Source organism: Panicum virgatum, chromosome 2N (assembly GCF_016808335.1).
Source record: "Panicum virgatum strain AP13 chromosome 2N, P.virgatum_v5, whole genome shotgun sequence".
Classification (NCBI taxonomy): Eukaryota; Viridiplantae; Streptophyta; class Magnoliopsida; order Poales; family Poaceae; genus Panicum; species Panicum virgatum.
Genome location: NC_053146.1, coordinates 56,689,571 through 56,716,252, shown reverse-complemented (window position 1 = coordinate 56,716,252; position 26,682 = coordinate 56,689,571). Strand labels below are relative to the sequence as shown.

General features: G+C 43.5%; 2 protein-coding genes across 3 annotated transcripts; both read right to left on the bottom strand.

Moving 5' to 3' along the window:
* Nucleotides 1–4,525: 4,525 nt before the first annotated feature.
* On the bottom strand, nucleotides 4,526–6,602 carry LOC120658423. 2 transcript variants are annotated; one of them, XR_005668655.1, is made up of 3 exons: nucleotides 6,145–6,371; nucleotides 5,823–5,972; nucleotides 4,526–5,707 (listed from the first exon to the last, which is right to left on the bottom strand). XR_005668655.1 is itself a non-coding variant. In XM_039936698.1 (3 exons), exons 1-3 carry the CDS (start codon nucleotides 6,570–6,572, stop codon nucleotides 5,629–5,631), a joined length of 624 nt encoding a protein of 207 aa, XP_039792632.1. In that variant the 5' UTR covers nucleotides 6,573–6,602; the 3' UTR covers nucleotides 4,526–5,628. The 2 variants fall into 2 exon arrangements, 1 of the variants encoding a protein (XP_039792632.1); XM_039936698.1 differs by having other exon boundaries at nucleotides 5,823–5,939; nucleotides 6,145–6,602.
* A 297-nt stretch (nucleotides 6,603–6,899) lies between these two features.
* LOC120658310 (bifunctional purine biosynthesis protein PurH-like) lies at nucleotides 6,900–10,835 on the bottom strand. The gene is made up of 12 exons (XM_039936560.1): nucleotides 10,649–10,835; nucleotides 10,484–10,574; nucleotides 9,860–9,941; nucleotides 9,576–9,672; nucleotides 9,394–9,496; nucleotides 9,143–9,273; nucleotides 8,790–8,967; nucleotides 8,552–8,709; nucleotides 8,099–8,308; nucleotides 7,669–8,016; nucleotides 7,437–7,563; nucleotides 6,900–7,344 (listed from the first exon to the last, which is right to left on the bottom strand). Exons 1-12 carry the CDS (start codon nucleotides 10,757–10,759, stop codon nucleotides 7,193–7,195), a joined length of 1,788 nt encoding a protein of 595 aa, XP_039792494.1. The 5' UTR covers nucleotides 10,760–10,835; the 3' UTR covers nucleotides 6,900–7,192.
* Nucleotides 10,836–26,682: the final 15,847 nt, after the last annotated feature.

Sequence of the window (26,682 nt, the reverse complement as noted above, 5' to 3'; positions counted from 1 at the left end):
GCATTTACACTAGCACACACGTACACTCACTAGTTTCGCTAAGCTAACTTTGCCACAAACTGAGATCTTAAGAATGGTAGGTTTGTTGGCATTTGTTTCTACTCCCGACCATTACCCCGGGGGTAGTGTGTGTTTAAAATGTTTTGCAGGCATGAAGAAGCGCTCCCATGAGTTCAAGACCAAAAGAATTTCAATCAAGATCGTCAACATCATCGAAACCCGAGAAGGACGCAGCTGTTTTCATCAATTTGAGAACATGTTCAGAGCTGTACAAGAAGCAAAAAGTTGATATTCAGAATCTCCATCAAATTCCCATTCCAACGCATTCAAGATCAATGAATTTGAAGACCCGTACAAGGAGATATGGTAAGAACATTTGACGTTGCGCGTTCTGAAATTCGTCGGGACAGATTGCAGCACTAGGATAAAATGGACATAACTCTCTTGTTCGGAATCAATTTTGGCCGAATAAGGACTCGTTGGAAAGAAAAATTTGTTCACTTCGCAATGGAGCAATGTTTCAGTATATGTTCTGTTCTGGAAATTGAAAGAAAAATTCGTGAAGATGAGGCAGCAATGGGACAATGAGGAATTGAAGGAGGCGACGACGATGAGAAGCAAGGATTGGGACCATGACTTAGTACAAGAAGAAGTTGAAGGAAATTGAGACAACAAAGGTGAAGACACATTGAAGATAATATCCATACACATGAGGGAAGGACTTCAAGAATTTCAAGATGGTCCATCTTCTCCTCCCACGCCTAGCATCATGCTAAGCATGGGGGAGGATTTCGTGGACAAGGAAGAAAGATCTCATGGAGTAAGATAATCACGGTTGCCACAAGATGCTCATGATTCTTCTTCCATGCCTAGCACAATGCTTAAGTATGGGGGAGGCCGCACTACACTTCATTACGAGCATCGAGAAGGACGGTAATTCTTCCTCAACTCTCTCTTTTTCTAAATGCTTGTACATATATGCCTTCAACCATAGATGCAACCTTTGTATATACCTCTCAACCTATCACATGGCTTCTAGGAGGACAACCTAGTTTTGTTTTTGTTTTCAATAAGTGTAGGATCACCATCACTTTGCGCTCACCACATTGATACATTTTGGCAATGCCTTATGCTTATGGAAAAATGATGAAAATTGCTGCTTTGTTTTACCTACGCTATGTTGTATATGACTTGACCATTTGCTCTCAATTAAATGGAATTAAAATGATTAAATACCGGCTCTTTTATTTGTGGAGGTTAAATGACTAAATTCTAAACCCACATATTCTATGTTGCTCTTTGATTTAAGTCTACCGATGACCTTACACCTTGTGATTGCTTAATTTGAAAACTTAATTCCTATGCTATCTACATTTATGAATCTCTTGCAAAGTTCTACCTACCAAAGCCTATACACACATATTCTTTCATGATGAAACCTTTAGATTGCAAACATATATTTTGATGAGTTGGATTAAGATTGATTTCTTTGGTATGAGACTAAGAAGCTGGTCATTCCGTTCTTTTTGTGTAACCTTCTTTTTGCTAGCCTATTTATCCATGCATTGTGAGTTTCTACTTCGGGAATTTTGCAAACCTCGCTGGATATCCACCCTAAACCAAAAATATCTTTTTGTGATTACCTCCTTGACCACAACCCAATTTGAGTATGGATTATCATTTCGATGGAATCAAAAGAATCAAGGGCACCATATAAAGAAAAATTTTGGGAGACAAGGCTCTCCGGAGATTCAAGAGGTTCTACGAAGAAGAAGGTGAATTTGAGATACTTACCCTAGCTAGTTGGTTCTCCCACTATTCATACTCGAGGACGAGCATTCGTTCAAGCATGGGGGGATAGCTGGGTAAGTATTCTATGCTATCAAAAGTTTTAAGGAGCAAAAAGAAAGAAAGAAAAAGAAAGAAAGAGAAAAAAATGAAAAAAAGAGAGAATAATAAAATGCTCCTTAGCTCTTTTTGGCTTCATTAATTTTCCAAGTTACTTTGAAGAACTATTCCATGCTCAAATCTTCCAACCATGTGCAATCCGATAACGAGAACTTCATTTGTGTCTTGGGATCATCCATTTGCCACTTGCACATGTCCACCTATCTAAATGTGTGTGTTTCATCTTTCCCCCTCTCCAACATTATTTTCCAATGGCCTTTTTGACTAGTCTCGGTAATTCCATTAGATCTCTCTCTTTATAAGCAAAGCTCCTGGACTTACTCGAGGACGAGCAAGGTTTAAACATGGGGGGAATGTTGGCGCTCCTTAAGTACCCCTTTTATCCCTTGTTTATCATTGATAATGGCATGAATTTAATATCAAAATCACTAACCGTCCTAACCCCGGCCTAATTATTGGTCATTTTCACATATGCACATATATTTTGGAGGAACTTCGTTTTTGCAGGTTTTTGGCCTATTTTGGAGCATGAAATGACGAGGCCCGTGATCGAGCGCTAACACGGAGAAAGACGAAGGCCAAAGCCCAAAGGAAGGACCAAAGCCCATGTTGATTCGAAGCACATTCATGCACATCCATCCTCCAAGAGAGCCCAAAGGACCAAGCCCACGAAGATGAGATCAAGATACTTCAGGATTAAGCAAAGCAAATGAAGATTTAAGGAAGGATTCCCTATCCTATCCTTTCCTCGAAGATATCTCCAAGATAACGACGTCAAAAGGGGTGCAATCGTGAAGGACAGAAACTCTAGAAGATGCGAGGAGTCTACACGCGAAAAATGAGATCGAGACGAGCCCGAAAGGGGGTAGGCCGGCCGGCCTAGGCCCATGGGGCCGGCCGGCTCAGTCCGTTTTCGAGGCGGTTTGGCCTCCCCTTCGACCGGTGGCTTCCTCGGCTTATAAATAGCTCGCACCTTATTCATCTCGAAGCATCCATCCACCTAGAACTCGACAAAAACCTAGGGTCAAGACCGGAGGGAGACGACGGCCGCCGCAAGTCTTCGAAGTTGTCTAGGAGATGGCTTAGGCCGACCCTAGCCGCAGTGGCCTCCCTGCGTGGTTGTGCCATGGCGGAGTTCAAGAGCTAGTTGGATTCATCGATGGTGTGCACATGGTAGTGATGATCCAAACGAATCTATTATGTGAGTAATGATAATCATGTCTTCCGAATCTATTAGCGATCATGTTCTCCTCTTTCGATTTCATTCTTCTCTTTGGGTTTGCTTCATCTTAGATCTATTATCGAGATAGATCGCTTAGCATGATCTTATAGTCATGGTGGCTAGAGGTTCATGGCGGAACTACCAAAGGGAGTTCGACTTGCTTCAGGGTATCCCGTTGAAAGGAGTGGCGTCGTGATAGGCCGTTGCCACTTAGTAGGTTGGGTATCGAGGGATCGGATTGGAGATTTTGAGTTTAAAGATGTTTTTGATTGAGATGCATGATTTATCCGCTCGTTAGCTTGAACTACAACTAGATGACGATAGGCCTAGTCATATCTTTGGTTTTGCTATGATTAAGCCTATATTCATGAATGAGATCAACCTTCACATATCACTCATATCTATTAAAGGTTTACCCTTTATATGCAATCAATGCTTCATGTTAGGATAGATCTATTAGATTAGATGGAAAACATTAGGTAGTTCTTTGTCGATCCACGGATTAATAAACCTTGGGGGAATACTCTAAGGGAAAAGCTACACGAACCGTGCGCTTGCGGTATACAAATCGGGGCGCTAAGGAGCGTCAACGTAAACCCATTTGCAGGATGGCGTTTCAGCAAAGCCTACTTTTCACAATGGCAGAATTCCTGGCACAGAACAAATCAATCATTTTTTTTTCTGTTTCCTGGTGCACATCTGTCCACCTAAATTTCATGACACCTCCTAGTCCCACCCAAAAGCTCGTCCTGGGTTTGCTTCCATGTCAGTCTCCACTCTCCACAGGCCTTCAACAAGGGACAGACAACATGATGTTACAAGTGTTGCCTCTGGTATAGATGGTCTACTTATGCATAGACCGATAGATGACCCAGCAAACCTGTGAGCTGAATATATATTCCCTCAGTCACATTGTACTTTGAACGCCAATGTGTCACAACTGGGAGTGCTTATATGACACCCACTACAACCACCCATGACAGGGCCAGTGAACCAAGCAAATAAATGTTGCAGCTATTGTCTATGAAACTTGGTCAAGACAATGAAATTTTACTTTGGATATTTATGAATAACTCTGGGGGCATAAACAACTTTTGCACATACCCAGTCAGATTTGTATGCTTTTAGAAATTTGTCAACAACATATCCATCTTGAAATAATTGATTTGTGTGTGTGAGCTATATCACCTAAAAAAGCATACAAAGTTATCGTTTTTTCAAAGATGACACACGATCAAGTTTTTGCAGGTTGGGGGGCTTGGATCATCGAGGCTCCTTCCCCTGGTGCAGAGCCCATGTGCCAGGTCTTTACTATCCCTGATCGGGGAAATATGGCTGGTAGGAGCAGTGTGCTAGACACTCCTGGGTTTGAGGTGATCAAGAGTCAGGACAGACTTTGCCAAGAGAAGATCTCTTGTAGGGAAGAATACATGCAAGCTATATGTTCCAATTGGTCTGCTCTCACAACATTCCTCACATGACAAGAAAAAAAATTTGAAGCAAATACAATTCAAATAACATGGATCTATCCCACTTCTGTTCATATATCAACTAAACATGACTACTGTCTACCATTAACAAGGTAAATCTCCGAAGCACAGCTTCTCCGTGCAGTGCCTCCTCGAAATCCAGTACATGCAGGCATGTATCGGCATCTCACAGTTAGTTGCAACATGTGCAGATTTCCCAATACCTCGTAATCCCACCAAAGCTGGACCTGACGATTCCAGTGCGCAGCGTTTGTGGAGGTGATGTACCAGTACCACTGCTCAAGCACTATCTACTATATATGGTAGGGCCTTCTCATTGTGCAAGTATGCAGCGGCACACACTGAGCAACAACGACATGTCTTGCTATTCTCCCAGCTTCACCCACTACAACACCACAATAAAACTAAGATTCATCTGAAATGCGCATTAAACATGGCATAGGGTTGCTCATGTATACCCTACATGGCAAGATTAATCCCAGCAACATCTATCTTCACTCGAGTTTGTAGTTCTGGATATGATCATATCCTGGGCAACACAAGCAGGTGGGGTGCTCTGTACTTTTGCTTGTAGTCCAATCAACGATTAACTCTTCTACTAGTCTGTAAATATCCTTCTCTAGCTGCTGTTGGGTGTCTAGAGCAGATGTGTTTCCTGTACGGTGAAATCTGCTGAAAACTGAATGGTGGCTTGGTCCTAAATCCTAATGCAACGCAGAATAAACGGGGGCACATTTTATCCCTCGAACTCTATTTATCTGTCTACAAGAATAGTCACTATCCACCCTGAAAAAGATGTGCCAACATACACAAGACCTGTGCCAACATGCACTACAGCTTACTCAACCTTCCCCTTCCCCTTCCCCTTCCCCTTCCCCTTGGAATCAACACTCACTTGAGAAGATGCTGGCTGGTTGATACTGGCTTTGGCGTTCGCCAGAAAGGTGGGATCTGGCCATGGCTCCTGGTGTGGAGTCTCCTTCATCGCCATGAATATGAGAAGGCCGATCACGAGATTGACTGATATAACAGCAATGAATCCACTAGCGAGTGTCTGAGCGGAGGATGACATCTGGCTCGCTCGCACCTGAGCAAGGAGAGGAAACATCATTACCAAATACAAATTTATGCAGCCCTTCATTTCAACACAAGAGATGGAGTAGTACTCCATGCAGCAATGAGAGCAGGAAGAGAAGGCAAACCTGGAAACACCTGGTAGTAGAACCGATACATCATCGCAGCTGGGGCCATCCACATCACCATGGATGTAACAACGAACTTTGTGATCACCCGTGACATTGCCTGTCCTGATGTGAATGCTGAAATCAACAGATATCGCAGTTCAGCTGGAACTGGAAACACAAAAAAAGGAAATAGAACTGATTTTAGCGCAGAGCACACATAGCAAGAAAACCCGCAGAAAAGTGTATGGATGGATACGATTGTACATCTCAACATGAAAGATTTGGATTAGATCACTCGCGGCAACGAAGGGATCCCGCGAAACAAGTTCAGTTCAATTACCGAGCTGGATCTCCGCTAGACGCCGGTCCAGCAGAGGGAAGCACAGCGATGGCTCCAATACTGGAGGAATTCCTGGCGGCGCTTTTCGCAGTAAAGGAGTAGAGTGCGCTCGGTGGCCGGAGCCCGGAGGGGATTCGACTCTGGCACGGGAGACGGAGGAAGCGAGGAGACCACCGGGAGGACGGAGGAGCGGAGCCGTCCACCGTCGATTGGACTACAAGCTCAAAAGGCCGACTTCGGATGGGCCAAAAGTAGGAGAAACAGCCCGTCTGTTGCAATCTGGGCCGTCGGATCGGCTTGACAAGAGCAGAAGAGATCGAAGAGATTCCCTCGCTGACACGTGGGGCAACGAATCGCAATTCGCCTCTTGCAGTCTTGCTCGGTTGCTCTCCGTGATAGCTCCGGGCGCGCGCCCCAGCAGTCAGCATTGATGGACACGGCGGCGGCGGCAGGCACACCCGCCGGCGTCGAGCCTGCGGAAACCGGCTTCTTGATGCCCAGTGCCCGAGATCGACGTGTCTGTGTGGTAGGCCGGTTCCGGGACGATAGAGACGAGAGGCACGGCCACTCGTCAGTTTCTGTATACCCGGCGCCAGTACTGTCAATTTTTTCTTGTTCTGACAGAAGCAAAGTCATTCCACCAGGAGAAAGTAATGCGTAGTAGCACACGTTTCGCGAAATATTTTCAGTTCAGGAATGTCATGGTTTTGTTTGCAAGGAACTCAAAAATTTCAGTCCTATGAACAACAGAGGCATTTAGAAATTTCCACACAAATACTATTCAGTAATTAGATGATGCAGTTGCAACTTGCAAGAGTTTAGATTGGGAGAATTGGCACCAACGATACATCAGCTTATTCAGCTCACCGAATAAAAGTCCTCTCATCAGAAATATCGTTACAGCCTGAATACAAAATTCGTAGTACCGTGACGAAAAGGTTATCCATACCCAACCTGCAGGCTGCAGCCTCTGAATTCGAAGCTTGCACCCTTATTCATTTCTTCCCTAGGCTAAGACCAGCAGTCACACTCACAGACATGCACCGCGCTAATGCCTGAAGTGCCTAACACCAGTGAAGACGAGAGACACCCCGTACTTGTTGCAGCACGCGATGGCGTCCTCGTCCCTTCTACTGCCTCCTGGCTGAGCGATGATTCCGATGCCGTTCTGGCACGCCTCCTCAACGGCGTCGTTCCAGGCTGCAGAAATTGATGGCCAAGTCACTTGCCAAAACATCGAGAACTAAATAGTTTAACGGGATGGGAAGGAAAAAGATCGTGCTGTTCCTCACCAAAGGGGAAGAAGGCGTCACTTGCCAATGCAGCTCCCTTGGCCTCTTCTCCTGCCTTCCTGAAGGCGATTCTAAGGCTCTCTCGTCTGTTTGGCTGGCCACTGCCCATTCCCAGCATGCAGTTGTTCTACAGACATAGCATCAGGTGCGCCATAAAGAGGCTTCAGTGATTAAACAAGTACTGCATATTAACTTGTGAATTTACTACTACTGCAGAAAGGAAGTCACAAACCTTGGCTATCACAATGGCATTGCTCTTGACATGCTTCGCGCAAAGCCAGGCAAATTTGGCATCGGCAAGCTCATTCCCATGTGGAGCCCTCTCAGATTCTGTGGTAAAGGTGATATCTTCAGGGGTTAGGTCATCAGACTCTTGGGCCAACCACCCACCACTGACCTGCCTCAGTGAAAGAATCCCTTTTCCACTTCTCTTAGCCTCGAGTATCCTCAGCGTCTTTGACTTGCCTTGGAGAATCTCAAGACCCTTCTCTGTATAGCCAGGCGCAACCACAATCTCATAGAACATCCGTGTCTGGCCATCTGTAGGACTCCTGAACTCACGAATTTCCTTCGCAAGATCCTGAACATATAGTAGGATATAAATACAAGCAGCTAATGATGGAGGTAACTAGAGAGTTAGGAAGATGAGTCCTACTGAATACCTCGTCAATTATAGTGTTGAATGCAACTATCCCACCAAATGCACTGACAGGATCCCCCTTTACAGCTAACCTGTAAGCTTCAAGAATGTCCTGTCGTGAAGCAATGCCACATGGATTTGTGTGCTTCACCACAACACAAGTAGGACTATCAAACTCAGATACGCAGTTCCATGCAGCATCCGCATCCAAGTAGTTGTTGTAAGACATTTCCTGTAAAGGAATATTTTTGTTTAAAGCTCTTCAAGATACGTAGATAGAATACAGGCTATACGGTATAACAGGATATTCTTTAGCATACAGAGTGCACGACAGTTAAATGATATGTCACTGGACTAAGTTAGAACTAGGAAGTATGGCTAGCAAGTTAAGTTCTGTATCAGCCTAGCTGGTCTAGATTTCTTGTTTAATAACTCAAGGTAGTCAATTAGCCAATTAGGCATAACAAAATCTCACCTTTCCATGGTGTTGAATAGCAGTTGCGATACCACCAGCACCAACTAGAGAAAGGCTCTTGTCAGCATAGAATGCAGCATTCTGATGAGGATTTTCACCATAACGAAGTGTAGACTTCAGCTCCAGCGGCACAGTAAAACTTGGGGGAAACATCTCCCCTACCAAAACATAACATGCATGCAGTCAAATCTCCATATAAGCAATACAGTTATCCAGTCTGTCTATTACTGATGAATACCTTTGTTGGATTGCTTCCACAACCATTCTGAGACAGCAGCATCATAAGAGGCAACATGCTGGAAGGCTTTCCATGCCAACATCCTGCGGAATTGCTCGTCCTCTTGATTTCCTTTAAGGTACTCCAGTAAAGCTGGGTAATCGTTATGATCCACTACAATAAGGACATCCTTATGGTTCTGTCAAAACACAGAGCAACAAATTTAACAGAATTTTCTGGAATTAAAGTATGCCAACCATTTGACATGCTAATATCAGCACTGCAGTTTATGTCGCAAATGTATATATAAGTTGCAATCCTGTAGTAGGAGTTGCTCAGTAAATAGTGCCAAAAAACAAACAATATTTAGTTACCTTGGCTGCAGCTCTGATCATTGTAGGCCCACCAATATCAATATTTTCGATGCCATCTTCAAAAGAAATGGTACCAGAGGTGACTTTGTCATAGAAAGGATACAAATTCACCACAACCACATCAAACGTCCCTGTGCCCCAACAAAGAAAATTGAAGTTCATATAGGTTCGGTGCCAACAAAGTTACTACAAAGATGGAGATCAAAATTAAAAGCCGTAAGCATCGTTAAACTGGAGTTATAGAAACTCACCAATGCCATGATCCTTTAGTGCCTTCAAATGATGTTCCTGGTCTCTCCGGGCAAGAATGCCACCATGTATACTTGGGTGCAATGTTTTCACTCTCCCATCAAGCTGAAAGAACCAGACAGTATGTGAATGTGAACAAAGAATTCACTCACTGGCACTTACAACATTCGTTAGGACTTTGTACCATTTCAGGAAAATGTGTGATTTCTTCAACTTTTGTTACATTGACTCCTGCTGCTTCCAGGCTGGATGCTGTTCCACCAGTGGAGACAATAGAGTACCTACAAAAGAAAAAATGTCAATAAGATGCTTCATGGCAGTGCTGTACTTTTCTAGTTGAGCTTGTATTATCTTTTCTTAATATACATTATCTGCAAGTACAAATTAATGCAAGATATGTCCCATGTTCTACCAAAACCCTTGCTGGCAAATTCAGTAAACAAGTGACAAACGCAGAACTCTGCTTACCCCAGACCCTGAAGACCGTTGCCAAGGTAGGTCAAGTCTGTTTTGTCAGACAATGATATCAACACTTGTTTCTTTCCTGACACTGATAGGATTCAACCATCTGTTAGTTAACGGGAAGTAATCTGAAGCAGTGGGTTTGGGAAAAGGTGGTATGGAAGAACATGCGCACAATTTTATATTCATAAGAAGTTAGGTTTTAAATCGCCGGCTAAGACGTTTAGCGGCAGAGCTGCCGTTACGGCGTTTAGCGGGCTATAACTGGAATTTAGCGGGCTATAGCCGGCTTTAGCGGGCTAAATACCATAGCGGCCGCTCTTTCTAGAAGCTATAGTGGTCTATAGCGGAAGCTATAGCCGGCTATTTAAAACCTTAAGAACTACTGAATCCCAATTATTAGGGGAAAGTGAAAATAGCTGTGAGAAGCATCGAATCTAGCATAATGTTACATTACATGAGCGAGTACACGTAAATCATAGGAATGAGATGAAACTTTCTTCATCCACATAGGGGTAGTATAAAAAAAAGGCAATCTTTTACTCCTACAACTCCACGACAAAAAAAGAAAAAAAAGAAAAAGGAAACAACACGCGAATGAAGTGAAGAGGGAAAGAGAAGGACGCTTACCGCTCTGCTTGGTCTGCGCCGCTGCCACGGCCGGACCGGCAGACCGCGCCGCCGCGGCCGCTGACAAGGAAGTCGCCAGGGACACGCGGTCCTGCAAGAAATCAAGCAGCAAGTTTACTACAGAGTAAATTAAGGAATCCCAAAGGAAGGCAGGCGGGGGTGTACCGGGTGGTGGGGAGCCAGGGCAAAGCTGTGGCAGCGGCGGAGAGGGGCCGCGCGCAAGCCTGTGACGAGCTTGGCGGCGGCGGCGGGAGACGAGAGCAGGTGGAGCGGCATGGCTGCGGCGCTGTCTGCTGGGCGGCGGCGGCGCACCGAGGGAAAACGGGTGGAAAAGCAGGAGGGGAGGGTACAGCCCGTACAGGAAAAAGAGCGGCACCCTTTATAAGCGTTTGAGCAAGTTGATCTCGAAATCCAACGGTGTTTAAATTACCAAAGATATCAATTTTTTAGAAAAGTACCAAAATTTCGGCAAATCAAATTTCGTCTCACTTCCTTTCGTGTGCGTGTGTTATGCTCGTGCTCGTGCCGCCGCGTCGCACTACTAGTGCGTGACTCCGTGTGTTTAAGGATGGATTCGGATTGGATACGGATGAAATCGGATTCGAATGTCACCTTTTACCACATTTTAATCCGGATACGAATATGAATGCGGATCTCATCGGATACGAATACAAAACGGATAGTTCGAATCCGGATACGAATCCGGATACCTTCTCGATTTGAAACATAGAGCTATCATGAGTATCAATTTATTTTGTCAATAATTTTATAGTAGATCAAAATCATTATACAAGTAGGGAGTAAAGGATTAGGAGATAGCTAATAAAAAAAAGAATATAATTATCTATGCATAGCTTTTATATTAATTTTATAATACTAATATTAAATGTAAAATAAATAAATATTTAAATACTTAATAATTAAGATATATTAAAAAAGATTTTATCATTAAATAATTAATTAATTTGACTCGTATTAAATAATTTTAATCATGAAATAAATATATTAAATAGTTAAAGTTAATTTTTATATCATTACTAATTTTAATAAATATATTATTAGTTATCTAGCTTTTTAAATAATTTAAATAGTGTACATCATTAAGTAATAGGTATAAAGATAAGTTTAAGATTGTCTCACTAGTCACTTTTTCTTTGCGGATACGGACGGATACGGATGTGATCGGATGTTCTTCGAATACGAATATGGAATCGGATAGAGAAAAGTTCTTAAAATCGAATTCGGATGCATCCATATGACATCCATATTAAATTCGAATACGGATACTGATATCCATATTTACATTTTAAACGGATACGAATACGAATAATTCGGATGTTTAGGCATCCGGATCCATCCTTACGTCTGTTCGACGCCGCGTTTAAGGCCCAAGGCCCGAGCTGTGTGCGTCCGCCGCGTGCGTAAAAATAGTTCACAATTTATTTCATTTCATGCAAACATCGCAAGAACACACGCTGCTCTCTTCTCACCAGCACGACGATATTCCTCACGGCACAAGAAAGAAAATACTTTGAAGAAAAAACAATTATTAATACTAATATTGAAATGATTATCTCCACGGGCCACGGCTTGGAATCTCTGGAAGGTGCTCTGCAGGAGTATTTGATAACAAGTTAAATGCAGCCACAGCAATTAGCAGCTGTTATCCACAACAATGCGTGTGTACATGCGGGATTTCAAGCTGGCGCCATATACAATGACGGAGTAATCGACTACCCCCTGTACATATACAGCTCGCTTTCTAGTGCGTGTACGGTGTACCTCAAGACTTGTCCCATTTCTCTCCATTTGTCAACCAATCACGGCATACCAGGCCCGGTCCTGAGAATTCCGGGGCCCTCTAATGAGCTATTTTACAATAATTGTAAGATACCAATGAATACATTTTAAGTGCTTTTACCTTGAATTTTTTCTAGCCGTTGATCTATGAAAAATTCTTATTAAAATTAAATTAAATTAGTATTCAATCCCATTTTTTAATACTTGGTCTCACATTTTGGAAGTACTAGCTACTTTTTCCTAAATACTTTCTACCTTCACTACCGTAGGATTTTTATCAGATGGACGGCTTCTATTTTTTTTCATCATTGTAAAATTTCTCTAATAATAATAGTAATAAGTTGTTGTCAATAAAAATTACAAGTACACATAAATATTTTTAGTGAAGCATTGGCCCGAAATTGTTCTTTAGGAGAAGAGAAAGTATAGACAAAGAAAATTAGACAAATATTACTGATTACTGGATTAAAGCTCTAATATTCTAATATCATCAATCCTTCACCAACATCAATCAATTATCGTTTATCAGCTACCTACTGCAATGAACGCGGAATATTGATTGATCGTCATTTATAAATCAAATATAAAATATCAATCTACTGCTCGAGAGGGTTAACAAGGTTTAGGGAAAAAAAATTAAAATTCCTACCATGGGTTGTTGCTGTCTTTCCTTGCTGTCGTGCTGGTCTGCTGTCTCCAGGAACCGACGTCGGTCAATTCAATCGTGCTGATATTCACTGACACAGAGACAGGGATCGCGGAGGCGGAGGCGGAGTCGAGGAGATGCGCATGCCGCTGGGGGGTGCACGACGTTGTTAGCTCAGGCTCTACCTCATATACCTGTATACTCGACGCAGCCACGGGACAGCGGGGCCCCATTGATTCGGGGGCCCGGGGCGGCCGCCCCGCTCGCCCCCACCCCCTCAGGGCCGGGCCTGCGGCAGACGAACAACGAGGGAAGGAGGTTACGGTAGCTCTTCCGCTCAGCTAAGCAATGGCCATATTGGCAGCAGGGGCAGCTTGGCGTGAATGCACAGGTTTCCCATTTCCAGTATAACCAGCGAAATTTCGGCATCACAGCTACTTGATTATTTAAGGTGCAGCTATATTTCCCAATACCTCCAAGTCCCATCGAAGCTTAACTCGACCATTCCAGATTTTCAGTGCCAAGTATCACTGCCCTTCGAAGCACTGTCTACTCCTATATATGGCCTTCTAATCATACATACGGGAATGAACTGCAAAGACACCGAACAACAATCACATGCCATATATATTGTGTTCCCCTGCTTCACCCACACAACAACCCAAGATACGCTCATAAAACCAGGCTTCATCAGAATTCACAAGTGTGGATTAAACTGGCACGACCCCACCTGCACCAATTCACCAAATCAAAAGAAACCCTATCAGCTCTGACTATGCTCTGTTACTAAACATGCTACACCGCTCGGCTGCAAAGGCAAAGGCCCCCGTCTTAACTATGAGTAAAGACAGGTCTAGATCGTTTACAGCACTGTTGTGTCTGGAATGCAACAAGCCACACATCCACTGAAGGCGGTAATCCACACAGGACCATTCAGTCAAAAAATCTAGACAGAACTAACAAAAGATATAGGATATAGCAAAAATCAATCAGGTAGGAAGTAGGATGGAGCGTTGCCATTGGTTTCCCAGATAAATTTCCAGGTGCCACCAAATCTCACCCGCCCAAAGCTAATAGAAATTCCAAGGGTTTGCTTCTTCAGTTTAAATCTGTCTAGCGTGTTCCTACATATTTCTTCGACCCTATCTCTACTCATGTAGACGTTGTATCACCTATGGGGAAAAATAGCATGAGTTGGGGATGAAGTGTCAGTGCAGCTACCACTCCAGTATGCATAGCCTCGTATGCGTATGCGATAACACGTCGAAATTCTGCACACACACACACAGCCCTCCTCTTCTCTCACATGTCATACCACAATGTACGTCCGACATCAATGAAGCAATTCGAGCAACATTTACATCATTCATATGCCAATCATAAAACCAACCACATTGAAACCAACTCTATCCTTTCAAGGTAACTAGATACACAATTATACAAATCAACAACCGAAGACACGTCGCCGCCCATCAAGCCAAGATTATCTGATAATTTCATTGAACTTTGTCTAGACTAAGCTAAGGGACAGGCAATGGCTGTAGCTGTGTATGTTCTTTAGGACAATTTTGACTTCACGAGAAAAACTGTTCTTAAGCAATTCCTGATCGAACAAGCGCACAATTTTAACCAGAATAATGTTATTGTGAAATGCTTCCTTCATCTCTACAACCAAAGAGAGACTAGAAATAGGCATCTACCTTCGCCAATGGCCCCCTCGCAACCAGCGTGCTCCATCAGGTGCACAACAAACCTGAGCACCTGATGGGTGGAGCCGGAGCCCTCAAACCCTAACCCCTAACCTGATGGGCGAAGGCAGCTATGGTCGTCCGGCTGGTGGCGGTGGAGATGAGCCGTGCGTTGCTACAGGTAGCAGCGCACGCGCCGTCTACGGATTTCGGGGTGGAGCTCCTCCTCGACAAATTAAAGTGCAAGAGCCGCGGGTCGACCTTTGGTTAGTTGGAGGAGCGCGTAAACTAGGTAGTTTATTTTGCGAGTAATCGGTATAAGGATATACACGTACCATGAATTGTAAACAACTTTAGTCTTGTTAATACGTTGATGGCGTATTCGAGAAAAAAAAAGTCTCTATCATGCGATGCCTCCTCGTCTCCTCGAACTATTGTCTCTATCATGCGATGCCTCCTCGTCTCCTCAAACTATCTACCGCTATTGCTGAAACTCTTAATCAACAGCTGGATGCACAAGCAGCCCGGTGCATTCATGCTCGTAGTAGACTTGATGGTGCCATACTTGCTGTGAGGGCAGATTAAGCAATCCCAAACACCTGTCATTTTACTGACTATAGAACCATCTGTTATTTTATAATTTGCAATTGCATTCTAAGTTTGCATCTGCCGGGTTTCAATAAGAAATAGTCTATATTCGTAATTTGACCGACCATAGAAACATTTGTTATTGTTTATTAATTTTAAAGTTCTGCCTATTATTTACAGTGAAGTTATTTTACTTATTATGCTTTTTTGAATCTCCACCATCAGAATATAATCTGGTGGTGCAAAAATCGAGTGCTACAACCTGTCCAAGCACTCGATTTTGCTGCTCTGGCCAACCGTATGCTACAACCTGAGCGTTACAACGAATAGCATTTGTGGAGGTCAGGTGCTCATTGAAGCACTGCCTGCTCCTAATATATGGTCTTGTCATGCATGGAAATATACTGCAACGCAGACCACCGAGCTGTACTAAGTGAGTGAGCAGCAATTGCAAGCCATACTATTCTTCTTGCTTCACCTACTACATCTCTGAATTTCCATTCGTGCAGGACCTAAACAGTTGGATGGAACACGCCATGCTGGACAAAGCACACAATTCTAAAATAACCTCTCCTATGCTTAATATCGGCAACGCTCCACATTCTTGCTTGATCCTTCACCTTCGTGATTCACGATGATGCAGGATCCACTTATTTAGAAGCCAAAGAAAAATCAATCAGGTAGGAGATACGACGGAGCATCGCCATCGGTCTCCCAGATAAATTTCCAGGTGCCTCCCAATCTCACCTGCCCAAAGCTAAAAGAATTTCCAAGGCCTTGCTTCTTCAATTCAAATGTGTCACTACATGCTTCTTCGACCTGATATCTACTCGTGTATGCGTATCACCTAGGGGGAAAGTAGCATGACTCTAGTGCAGCTACCACTCCAGATATGCATAGCCTTCTATATATGTGTAGTGTATGCGACAGCATGTCGAAAATCTGCATATATATACTGTGCTTCTCTCCCCTTGTGTCATGCCACAATGTACATCCGACGTCAATGGAGTAATGCGAGCAACATTTACGTCTATTAAGATGATATCACTTATAAAACTAATCACATCAATTAAAACCAATTCTCATATTTCAAAAAAATCAATTAAAACCAATTCTATATATTCTCCTTCAATGTCACTCAACACAAGTCAACAACCGAAGACACGCAGCCCATCAATGCTAAGCTTTATCTCAAAAATTCGTTTGGACTTTATCTAGACTAGCTAAGGGACAGGCAACTGTTGTGGCTGTGTTCTTTATTTGTTGTGGCTCTGTTCTTTATTTGGGATAGTTTGACTTGAAGAGTAGAGCCGCTCTGTTCTCAAGCAATTCCTGACCGATCAAGCGCACAATTTGCACCAGAACAATAATTTTATTGCGAATTGCTTCCTTGGTAGCTACAACCGAAGAGAGAAGAGAAACCGGCGTCTACATTCGCCATTGCCCCCCTCGCAACAAGCGTTCTCCATCAGGCGTACAAAAACTGAGTACCTGATGGGTGGAGTTCCTCGTTGACAACTCTACGTACAAGAGCCGCGGGTGGAGCTCCAGATCCCTCAGCAGACTCTGCTGCTCCACATTCTCAGGTAAGACATATTCGGATGACATCCACAAAAGGTGAAAAGTACTTCCATCGCCTCTGCAATTCGCTGATACCTCATAGTCCTAACCCCCAACAGCCAACCTAAGCGCCAGGGTTTCCATAGTCCCAGTCTAAAAGTGTGCTGCTTGGGTTGGTGACAATGTGAGATGACTCTTATCTGAGATGTGCGGATGTGTATTATCAGTGTTGCCTCTCCTATATATGTGACCAGCAGCCTTGGTCTCCCCTTATGCTAGCAAATAATAGGAAAACGTCCATTTCATTATTTATTTGAATAATCCACATTGTCTGTTTGAGTCCCAAACAAAATTTCATCTCAATTTACTATGCAGACTATATCAATTGGCCTAACCTATCCTCAATTAAGATTTGCCTTTTTCATTTCTCTAAATGCAAGTTTAGTTTTAAAATTCAAATTTAGGAGATGATACAGAACATGAGGTGTGTGTTTGAGAAATACTTCAAGAAAAATAGGACGACTTACATAATATTGGTGTGATTTATAATTTTTTGACATTATTAAAATACTCACATTATGACATAATGTATAATATCATCTATGGTCTTAATAGTAATGTTCAACTATACTCAACTCGCGAGCAAAAAAAAACTCATCTCAAACTTTTGAAAGGAACAGAGCTAATCTCTTTTTTAAACTTTTTAGTCTTAATGGGTTGAGCTGGCTCAATGGACACCCCCAACCAAGGTACCCCTCCATCCCGAAAGCAAGGCATTTTGATTTATTCTAAGTCAAACTATTATAAGTTTGACCAAATTTATGGAAAAGAGTAATAATATTTTAAATATCAAATGGAAAAAATTAGATCCAATATGACATACTTTTTTATAATTTACTTATTTGATATGCTATAAACTGATATTCTTCTCTATAAATTTAGTCAAACTTAGACTGTTTTGACTTAGGACAAAACAAAATGCCTTATATTCAGCACAGATGGAATATGCCATAAGCATTATAACTTATCTCAAACATGTGCACAACTGTCCTCCTTGCTAATGCCATGTGAACCGAAAGTAACAACAAGCAACAACCCATTGTAATGCATCTATATACATGACAAAATTTCATAGATAAGCTACTCTCTCCGTTCCAAATTATAGATCGTTTTTACTTTTCTAAATATATAATATGTATAACAATATGTTAAAAAATCCAAAACAACCTATAGTTTGAAACCGAGGGATTACATTTTTATTTCAATAGCTACATAATTGTGTATCATATTTATGATTACCTTGCAAAATTACAATTCCTGTAAGTGGCTCTCTTAGTGGGTGTTTGGGTCCTAAGGGCCAAAGTTTAGCCCTGTCACATCATCGGATGTTTCAATACCAATTAGAAGGACTAAATATGAGCCAATTATAAAACTAATTAGAGAACCTAGGGCTAATTCGCGAGACGAATCTATTAAGCCTAATTAATCTATAATTATCACATATTTACTATAGCATGTGCTAATTATAGATTAATTAGGTTTAATAGATTTGTCTCATGAATTAACCTGGAGAACTAGATGTGCCAAGCAACTATTATGAACACTTCTATGAAGAACCAATGCTGAAAATCCGGTTGGGCTCTCTTCAACATCTGAAGGAAATGTAGGCTTTCCCTCCATTGTATGCCTATTTTTTGCTAGCAAGATCCGCCGAAGGTGCATGAGAAAAAGAGATGGAAAGCTTTCTCTTCCAAGTTGTCATTGCAAAGGACACAATAAAGTTATTGCCTTCTATATTAAAGTTTCTCCTTCTGAGGGAATTCCTATTGTTTAGTATGTCCATCATTATTACCCATGAGAAAGTTCTGAGCTTGTTGTTGCATCTTGATTTCCAAATCCAAAGAAATTGTGATGGAGGTTTCATGTTCTAGAAAGGGAGGTTGTAGAACTGCTTTCATGAATATTTGCCAAGCCCTAGACATATTGCCATCAATCTGGTTCATTTTCATTTTCTTGGACTTGTAATCCTTGAATAATAGTTTGTAAATCTTGCAGTTCTCGAAAGTCCTTGGTTGAGAGGGGGATATGGAACTGCTCTTGTATGTCATAATTTTGGAAGAAGACCGGCTCACCCTACCATGGATACTGACCAAGATCTCCTCTATTAGCCACGTCCATGCGTCCAGTGCCAATGATGCATGGGCCACGTCCATACATCCAGTGCCAATGGTGCATGGGCCACGTCTATACGTCTAGTACCAACGGCGCATCCACCGTACCCACACACAGATCCGCCATGCACTTTTGCACCATGCTCGCACCCCTGACCCGCACGCGCTCGTGAAACCGCGAGAGTAACCTCTAATACTAATATAACGTCCAGGGGCTCGGCGCGAGGCCTAGGACCACGGCCTAGGACCACTATACCAAGGGGGGCCCCACCTACGTAACAACTCGCTTGCGCTTTCATCATCGCTTTGCGCGAAAGGGTTAACCGAGGGTTATTATGCGTCCTTGGCCTGGTTATTATGTTGGTCCGGCCTCACTCCAATTCCCAATATAGGACTGAACCTACCGGTGAACAGTGTTTCATGAAGCTACAGTAACCCAAACCAGGTGCTACCATAACTCGTGTATTCGGTCCACTAGACTAGCCCAACTGGCCCATGGGTGGGATGTTACAATGGACATACGCATACATGCCGTTCTGTAATTTAGAATCTATTTAGCATGGTTCTGGAGCTGAACTCCACCAACCCCAAACAATTTTGTAAGCAAACATCCCAGCTCCAAAACTCCATCGAGCTCCAAAACTCTGGAGCTGTTTTCAAATTGGCTTGGAGTTTTGAAGCGTCTCTTTTGCAACTCCAGGAAGCTTGAATATGGACCAAGACATGGAGTTGTGGGGGTAATTATTGTTGAGACCGTTTTTTTGGCACGTGTTGGACAGATGGCTGATAAGAGTGGGCCGACACTGGAGCAAAGAAAGAAGCTGAGGCAAATTGGGCCTTTGGGCCAGAGGAAGACGTCGCAGCCGATGGAGCTAAGGAAGGAGCCAACGTTGGCAAGTTATCTTTAGGATCATGTGTCATTTAAATTAGGTAGTTTTGTTTCTTGCTTATCAAGTTGTAATCTTGCCATATCGGCGATGAGGTCTAGCTTTAGGCTATAAATAGCAGACCTCTGGCATTTGTAAACTTCGATCAACCACATCCAAACAAGACCTTTACATTCACCACATCTACTTTTCCGCAGGCGACTTCGCCATAGTTGCAGTAGCTTTTTCGTTTTCACGAGTTCTTCTCAGCAGGTACGTTCATCATTGCTGGTAAGTTCCGTGTCGAATTGCATAGACAGATCTAGGTTGATGGCACATCGCTTCTTCCTCTATTTATAGCGTTCAAGTTATCTGGTAAGTTAGATCCGTCCAGCGGGGTTTAACTTATTAACCAGTTATCAAGCACTCTAGATCCGTCCAGCGGGGTCTGATTTGTTCACCAATTTACCGATAAAAGTTATCAATCTGTTAGGTTAATTGATCCGTTAATCTAGCTTGTTGTTGTTTGTATCACCAAGTTATCGGTAATTGCTTAGCGTGAGGGTTCCCCGTCCTGCGGGGGACTTTTCGCGTCAACAATTATCCACCATTTCCATGGCCCATCGCCTGCATCCCCAGATCCTGCTTTTGATTAGTGGGGTTATCTTCCTTTGATTAGGAGGGTTTCCCCGGGTGGTTTGGTGGTTTCGATTTGGTTCTCAGTAGTATCATAATTAATTATGATTAATTACTATGTAACTGGGGTATGGTAACTCATCAACTTGTAGTAATAGCTTTAATAAAATTTTGCCAAGATTAGAAGCTAATGCAGTTAAGTCAGCCAACCTTAGAGCCTCATAGTTTGTGTTATACTTATTGAGTACAAGTTGTGTACTCACTCTTGTCTATTCTAATCTTTTTCCTCTTGGGGATACTCTACTGCTGCTCAGTTCCTACCGACGCGAGGGAGTTCATTAGAGCTACCAGGAGTACGAGGACTTCTAGGCGTTCGTCTCCCAGTCGACGTCCCTGTGGCGCCCTGCTCAGCTTCCGACGAGAGTTATCGTATATGTTTTACGCTTCTGCATACTCGGTATAAAACATTTTGTCATTATTGTAATAAATAACATTCGTACTCGCTTTATTATATCTTTTTACGTGATATGTGCTGTGATATACTGTTCATTCTGTTGTATATACGTGTGACTTGATCACGGCACGTATATGATTGCTCGGTTTATGTCCTGATCCCCTCTCCCCCTCCCGACCGCGCCTCCCTCCCACACCGCACGGCCTTCCTGGCCGGCGTCGGCGCCCATGGCTATCCTCCCCGGCCGCAACTCCCTCCACCGCCACGCTTCCTCCTCGGCCATAGCTCTCTCCGCCGCTACCAGCGACGTTCAAGCCTACCGAGCAGAAAGCACGCCACTGCTATTGCCGCACCACCCTTCACCCCGATCTCCTTCCCTACAGCACCCCTCGCCAAACGCACCTGCGCACTGCTCAGTACCTCCCTCCTTGGCCTGTTGCTCCGCCGCCGAGAGATGGAGAGGATGAAGAGGTGAGAGGTATGACATCCCGACCCAGGGCTTAATAGGATTAATAGGATACTCGTACCAATAAGTTGCAACTTTTTTATTACAAAAAACTCTGAGGCTAAGCGTGCTTAGCCTGGAGCAATTTGGGGATGGTTGACCGATCGGGAAATTCTTCTCGGGTATGTACGAGTGAGGACAAAGTGTGCAGAAAAAGCTTATGTTGGTTTGTGAGGGCAGTCTATGTCTTAAAAAAGCTACCAGATGTAAGCGGGTCCAGCCTCGGGGAGGTGGGATGTTACAGGAGGTCACGATGATGACGTTTCCAGAGGCGAGGTGCCCGCATAGGAGGGGCTTGGGTCTACCCCGAACGCCTCCTCTCCGTTGTGCGCTGCTGTCCCATGGTGGCCGTCGTGCCATGGTGGCCACTGCGGGGTGTGTCGGACAGTAGGGTAGGTCTATGGGCGAAGGTGCTTGGGGGCCGAGCCCCGATGCCGGCGAGCCCGGTGGTGGTGGGCTGGCCGCCATGCCCTCGGTCGTGGTCGTGAACACGTAGTGGAGGAGTTGAAACAGAGGAGGCATGGCCGACTTGTTAGAGAAAGAAAAGAGAGGGGAGTGGTAGAGTTAAAAAGAAGTTAGAAGTTCCAAGAGACTTTCTGCAAATAAACTTAGAGCTAAAAAGAGTACGACATGTGAGTGCCATTAACCAAGGGCAAAAAAGACAATCCACCCTCAAAACCCTCTTTTCTGGAGCTGGGGGAACCCTCCATGGCAAACGCTCTATCTAGCCGGCTCCAACACTACCCAGAACTAGCTCCAGCTGGAGTTTTAGAGTAGAACTGCTCCAGGTAGAGTTAGAGTAGAGCTACTCTGGTAGAGTTGGAATCATGCCAAACAGATCCTTCCATATCTAGAGTTTCACACAAATTTGTAGCTTCCTGTATATACAGTTCACCTTCAACTACGGTTCTTTAAATTTGTCCCATTTCTCAACCAAGCACCGTGTACCACCGACAAAGGTTGTGTGTGAGGGGCGGGGGTTGAAAGCTCTTCCGCACATCAAAGCAATGGCCATATTGGCAGCAGGGCAGCCTGGCGCTTGTCCACAGGTTTCGCATTTCCAGTATATACAACAAAATTTCAGCATCAGAGCTATTTAATGACACAAGGTGCACATATATTCCCAATACCTCCAAGTCCCACCGAAGCTCAACTTGACCATTCCAGTGCACAGTATCACTGCCCTTTGAAGCACTGTCTACTATATATGACCTTCTAATCATAGAAATATGCGGGAATGCACTGCAATGACACCGACAGCAATCACATGTCATATATATATTGTGTTCCCCCTGCCTCACCCACTACAACATTCCAAGATACACCCATTAAACAAGGCTTCATCAGAAGTGTGGATTAAACTGGCATGATCCCACCCACACCAATTCACCAGATCAACAAACCGTATCAGCTTCTGCTCAAAAAAAAAAAATCATATCAGCTCTGTAACTAAACATGTCTATACCAGAGGATACTAAAGGATCTGTTAGATTTTGAACAGATGCTGTTCAGCAAAACCACATAACAGCAGCTAAAGTAACAATTCACATTGAAAGATGCGAATTATTGATCAACTAGCTAGTTCGGACAATGCAAATTTTGTTATTACTAACTGTCTACCAGTCGGAATTCAAACAAATAAGATTGACACATACATGGGAGCTGGGGTGATGTAAAGATGAAGGCAGTGCCCATCCGGCCATCCCTCATCCTCCATCTCCCGCCATCCCTGCCCCGGAATCAACCAGCAACTCAGGCGAGGCCCCACGGCCGATCTTTGAGTAAAGAAAGCGGAGCAGCGCGCAGCGAGAGATGACCTCGGCGTGTCGTGGACGAGGTCCCCGCGGCCGCTGAGCTGCGAGATGCCGAGGCACTTGGTGCCGGTGTCCATGAATAAGACGGTGGGGCTTCGGCGAGGACCGTGGACTCGCGCCCCTGCAGCTTGCCTTTCTTGGCCAGGGAGTGGTAGTGCCCGAGCGCCGAGAAAACGCGGCCTCCGCCCAGGGGGAAGGAGCCACAGGGCCCTCACGTGGAGCCGCCGGGGAGGAGGCAGCATCCATGTCGTCGGCGGATCGTCGAGAGCAGGGGAGTCGAGAGAGGGGAGCTTATTGCAAAACTTTCAGGTCACAAGGGCTTTTGCGAAAAATATTAAATTGCGATTAATAATATATTTTTGAGTAAAATGCACCGTGCGCACCTAAACTTGCAGCGCTGTGTCAAAAAAGTCTATGAACTTAGAAACCAGACATCTTGCCCATCGAACTTGCGAACCCGTTCACCCCAGGTCCAGTCCAGTTTTGCATGACTTGTATGTCACTATGGCTGGGATTTGCTACAGTGGCCCAGGATTTGCTACAGTAGCCACGGTTTTGTTTTTTACTTTTCTAATTTATTTCGGCTGAATTTTCGAAAAATCATAACTCTTCGATACGATATCGGATAAAGAAGATTTTTATATAAAATTGTAGCCCTCGACAAGATCTACAACTTTCTAATTTTGAATTTTTTCATTTGACGATGTTAAGGTGCTCAAAAAAATTATATAAAATTACAGCACTATAATAATCACGTACTTTTGCTTGTCGCATTAAAAAATTAATATATTTTTGTTTGTTGTCAAATGAAGACACTTTGTATACCAAAATTTTAACACTTTTAACATCTAGATTCTTGTAGTTTTGAGTTTTTACATTTGAAGTTGTTAAGATGTCGATAAAACAGTTTCTACCGTAGGTTCTGGATGCTTCTTCAGGCCAGTTTCTACGAGACCTACCAGAGGCGGGGCCACAGGATCTTCTCTCACAGAGTGCTTGACTGGGTGTCACTGAAGACACCTGCAGGGGGAGCAGACGTCAGAGAGCACTTCACTCACTTCAGAGGCCTACCCAGGTTACTCCAGATAGAGCAGAACAGATATATCGAGGACTGGGTCAGAGTTTTCTATGCCACAGCCTGGATAGCTCCCGAGCGTAGAGCCGTACACTTTGTTTTTGGAGGCCAGGTCTTTGGGCTGTCGACAGCGACTATAGCAGGGATTCTTGGAGTTGACTTGGTTGACGTCTCCCTGCACGAGATGGTATACGGAGACGCAGATCCACCGCGCAGAGCTATGATTGGCGGGATTGCACCTTCTCACGAGCCGTACACTTTGTTTTTCATAGGGCAGCGCTATGTTATTTGAAAAAAATATAGAGAATGTGTGGCAAGGGGCGAGGAACCTCTGTTTGATCTTGAGTATTTGTTGCTGCGTTATGGTTCGTCACCACCAAACTCGGAGGTTTCAGCTCCGCCATCTTCTTCTGCGCCAGCAAGAAATCCGTCAGAGCATTTTGCTTTCCCACGCAAGGACGGTTGAAAACTATGTGTTGTTGTGCGAATTTTTAAGTTGCATGTTGAGTACTCCTTTGTTAAATTATGTAATGAATTAAGTACTCCTTTTAATTAATCATGATGAATGATGGATATTACAGATCTTTCAATTATTCATGTTATATTACATTTAGTTTAATTTAGGTTTGATATATTTTATTTATTCGATATGTGTAAAGAATTCAAATTGATTTATTATTTTTTGTCTGTGGCTGAGGCAAACAAGCATAATGATTTTAAGTGATGCCCGTGTGTTCATTGCAACAATAACAAGGATTACTCCTCTTCAAGAATCCTACACAACCACATTTTCACAAATGGTTTCATGGAGAAGTATGTTTGTTGGACGAAGCACGGAGAACAGGGGGTTACCATGGAAGATGTAAGCATCTAGGCCCTCAAGGTATGTTTCGGTGATTAATGACAATCATTATTGTGACTAATGAGTTTGTGCAGCTTAATAAATCATTATCGCTCATTTGGTCATATGTCAAAAGAGGCCCCTCAATTTCATTATTCAAAAAGGCGATCTCGTATTCAACTCAAGATTATAACAAGACTAAGGATCTTTCTAGTACTAAGTGTCACAAGGTTGAGAAGGACACTTAGATTAGTATAGGTTTTATAGTTTTGTAGAGGTCGCACTATTAAGAGGGGTTAAGGCCAAGTAACTTGAGCATGGACATGATCTTTCAAAAATGGATGCACACTATGGTCACTCAGGTTCTTAGAAGTTCAAATAAGTGGTTTTCAACTCATATCCCAAGAATATTTGGTTTTCATTCAAGACTCAAATCAGAAAAGGCAAAAACAGAAAAAGTTCAATACACCGGTTTAACCGACGCTGACCATTTTCTATACGTCGGTTAAACGCTGTGATCAGTGTCTGGACAGTATTAACACCGGATTAACCGACGATGTTCAAAATTAATGTCGGTGCAGTTGTCCAGAGAGTTGGTTTTTCCAGGGTATTTCAAGATTATACTCACCGGTTAAACCGACGATTTGGTTTGAGTTAACGTCGGTGCAGTTGTCCAGAGACTTGGTTTTTTCAGTTGATCAGTGGACCACTACACTCACCGGTTAAACCGATGATACGTCGGTTAATCTTCCCAAGTTGTAACGGCTAGTTTTCAGAAGGGGCAGTTTACATTCATCGGTTAAACCGACGCTGGCTATTGGAGGATCGTCGGATTAACCGGCGCTACGCAGTTTTCTGGCAGCTTTTCTCCAACGGCTCTATTCGTGTGAGCTGTCTATATATACCCCTCCAATGGGCCATTTTGCTACTCTTGACACCAGGCAACATCCATACATTTATACAATAGTCAAGAGCCACCTTGAGCTTCATCTTCCATCAAATTGATCATTCAATCATTCAAGAAGCAAGGCTAAGGACTTGAGTAGAGAGAAGCTTGTGTGCATCCGTTCTCGGTGATCGGTTCTTGCTCAAGTGAAGGCCCTAGCTTGTTACTCTTGGTGATTGGCATCACCTAGGCGATCTTGGTGATCGAGGTGTTTCTCGCGGAGCTTGCTAAGGATTGTGGGAGCCCGGATAAGAAGATTGTACGTGGCTTGATCTCCACCACGCCGGGATGGTGAACGGAGACTCTTAGTGAGCGCCCTCGTCTCGGTGACTTGGGAGGTGACAAGACTCTTAGTGAGTGTCACAACGTGGATTAGGGGTGTGTGCAAACACATCGACACCACAGGAAAAAATCCGGTCGTCTCTTGTCCACTCTCTTTATTCGGGCATTTTCTTTCATGCAATTTATTTATGTGCTTGACTTAGAGATCATAACTTAGCTCTACATTGCTAGGCTTTACTTCTCTTTATATCTCTCTTAGCTTGTGTAGGTAGTTTAGTTATCCGGTTGGTGAATTGGTGTCTTACTAGCATTGCATAGGTTAAGGTT

Coding starts and splice junctions, on each gene's coding strand:
- LOC120658423 (XM_039936698.1), bottom strand. CDS start 6,572: ATGCTGACTGCTGGGGCGCGCGCCCGGAGCTATCACGGAGAGCAACCG. Junction 5,940..6,144: donor TCTAGCGGAGATCCAGCTCG/GTAATTGAACTG, acceptor TGTTGATTTCAG/CATTCACATCAGGACAGGCA. Junction 5,708..5,822: donor CTACTACCAGGTGTTTCCAG/GTTTGCCTTCTC, acceptor CTCCTTGCTCAG/GTGCGAGCGAGCCAGATGTC.
- LOC120658310 (XM_039936560.1), bottom strand. CDS start 10,759: ATGCCGCTCCACCTGCTCTCGTCTCCCGCCGCCGCCGCCAAGCTCGTC. Junction 9,942..10,483: donor GGCGCAGACCAAGCAGAGCG/GTAAGCGTCCTT, acceptor GAATCCTATCAG/TGTCAGGAAAGAAACAAGTG. Junction 8,968..9,142: donor TGATCAGAGCTGCAGCCAAG/GTAACTAAATAT, acceptor GTGTTTTGACAG/AACCATAAGGATGTCCTTAT.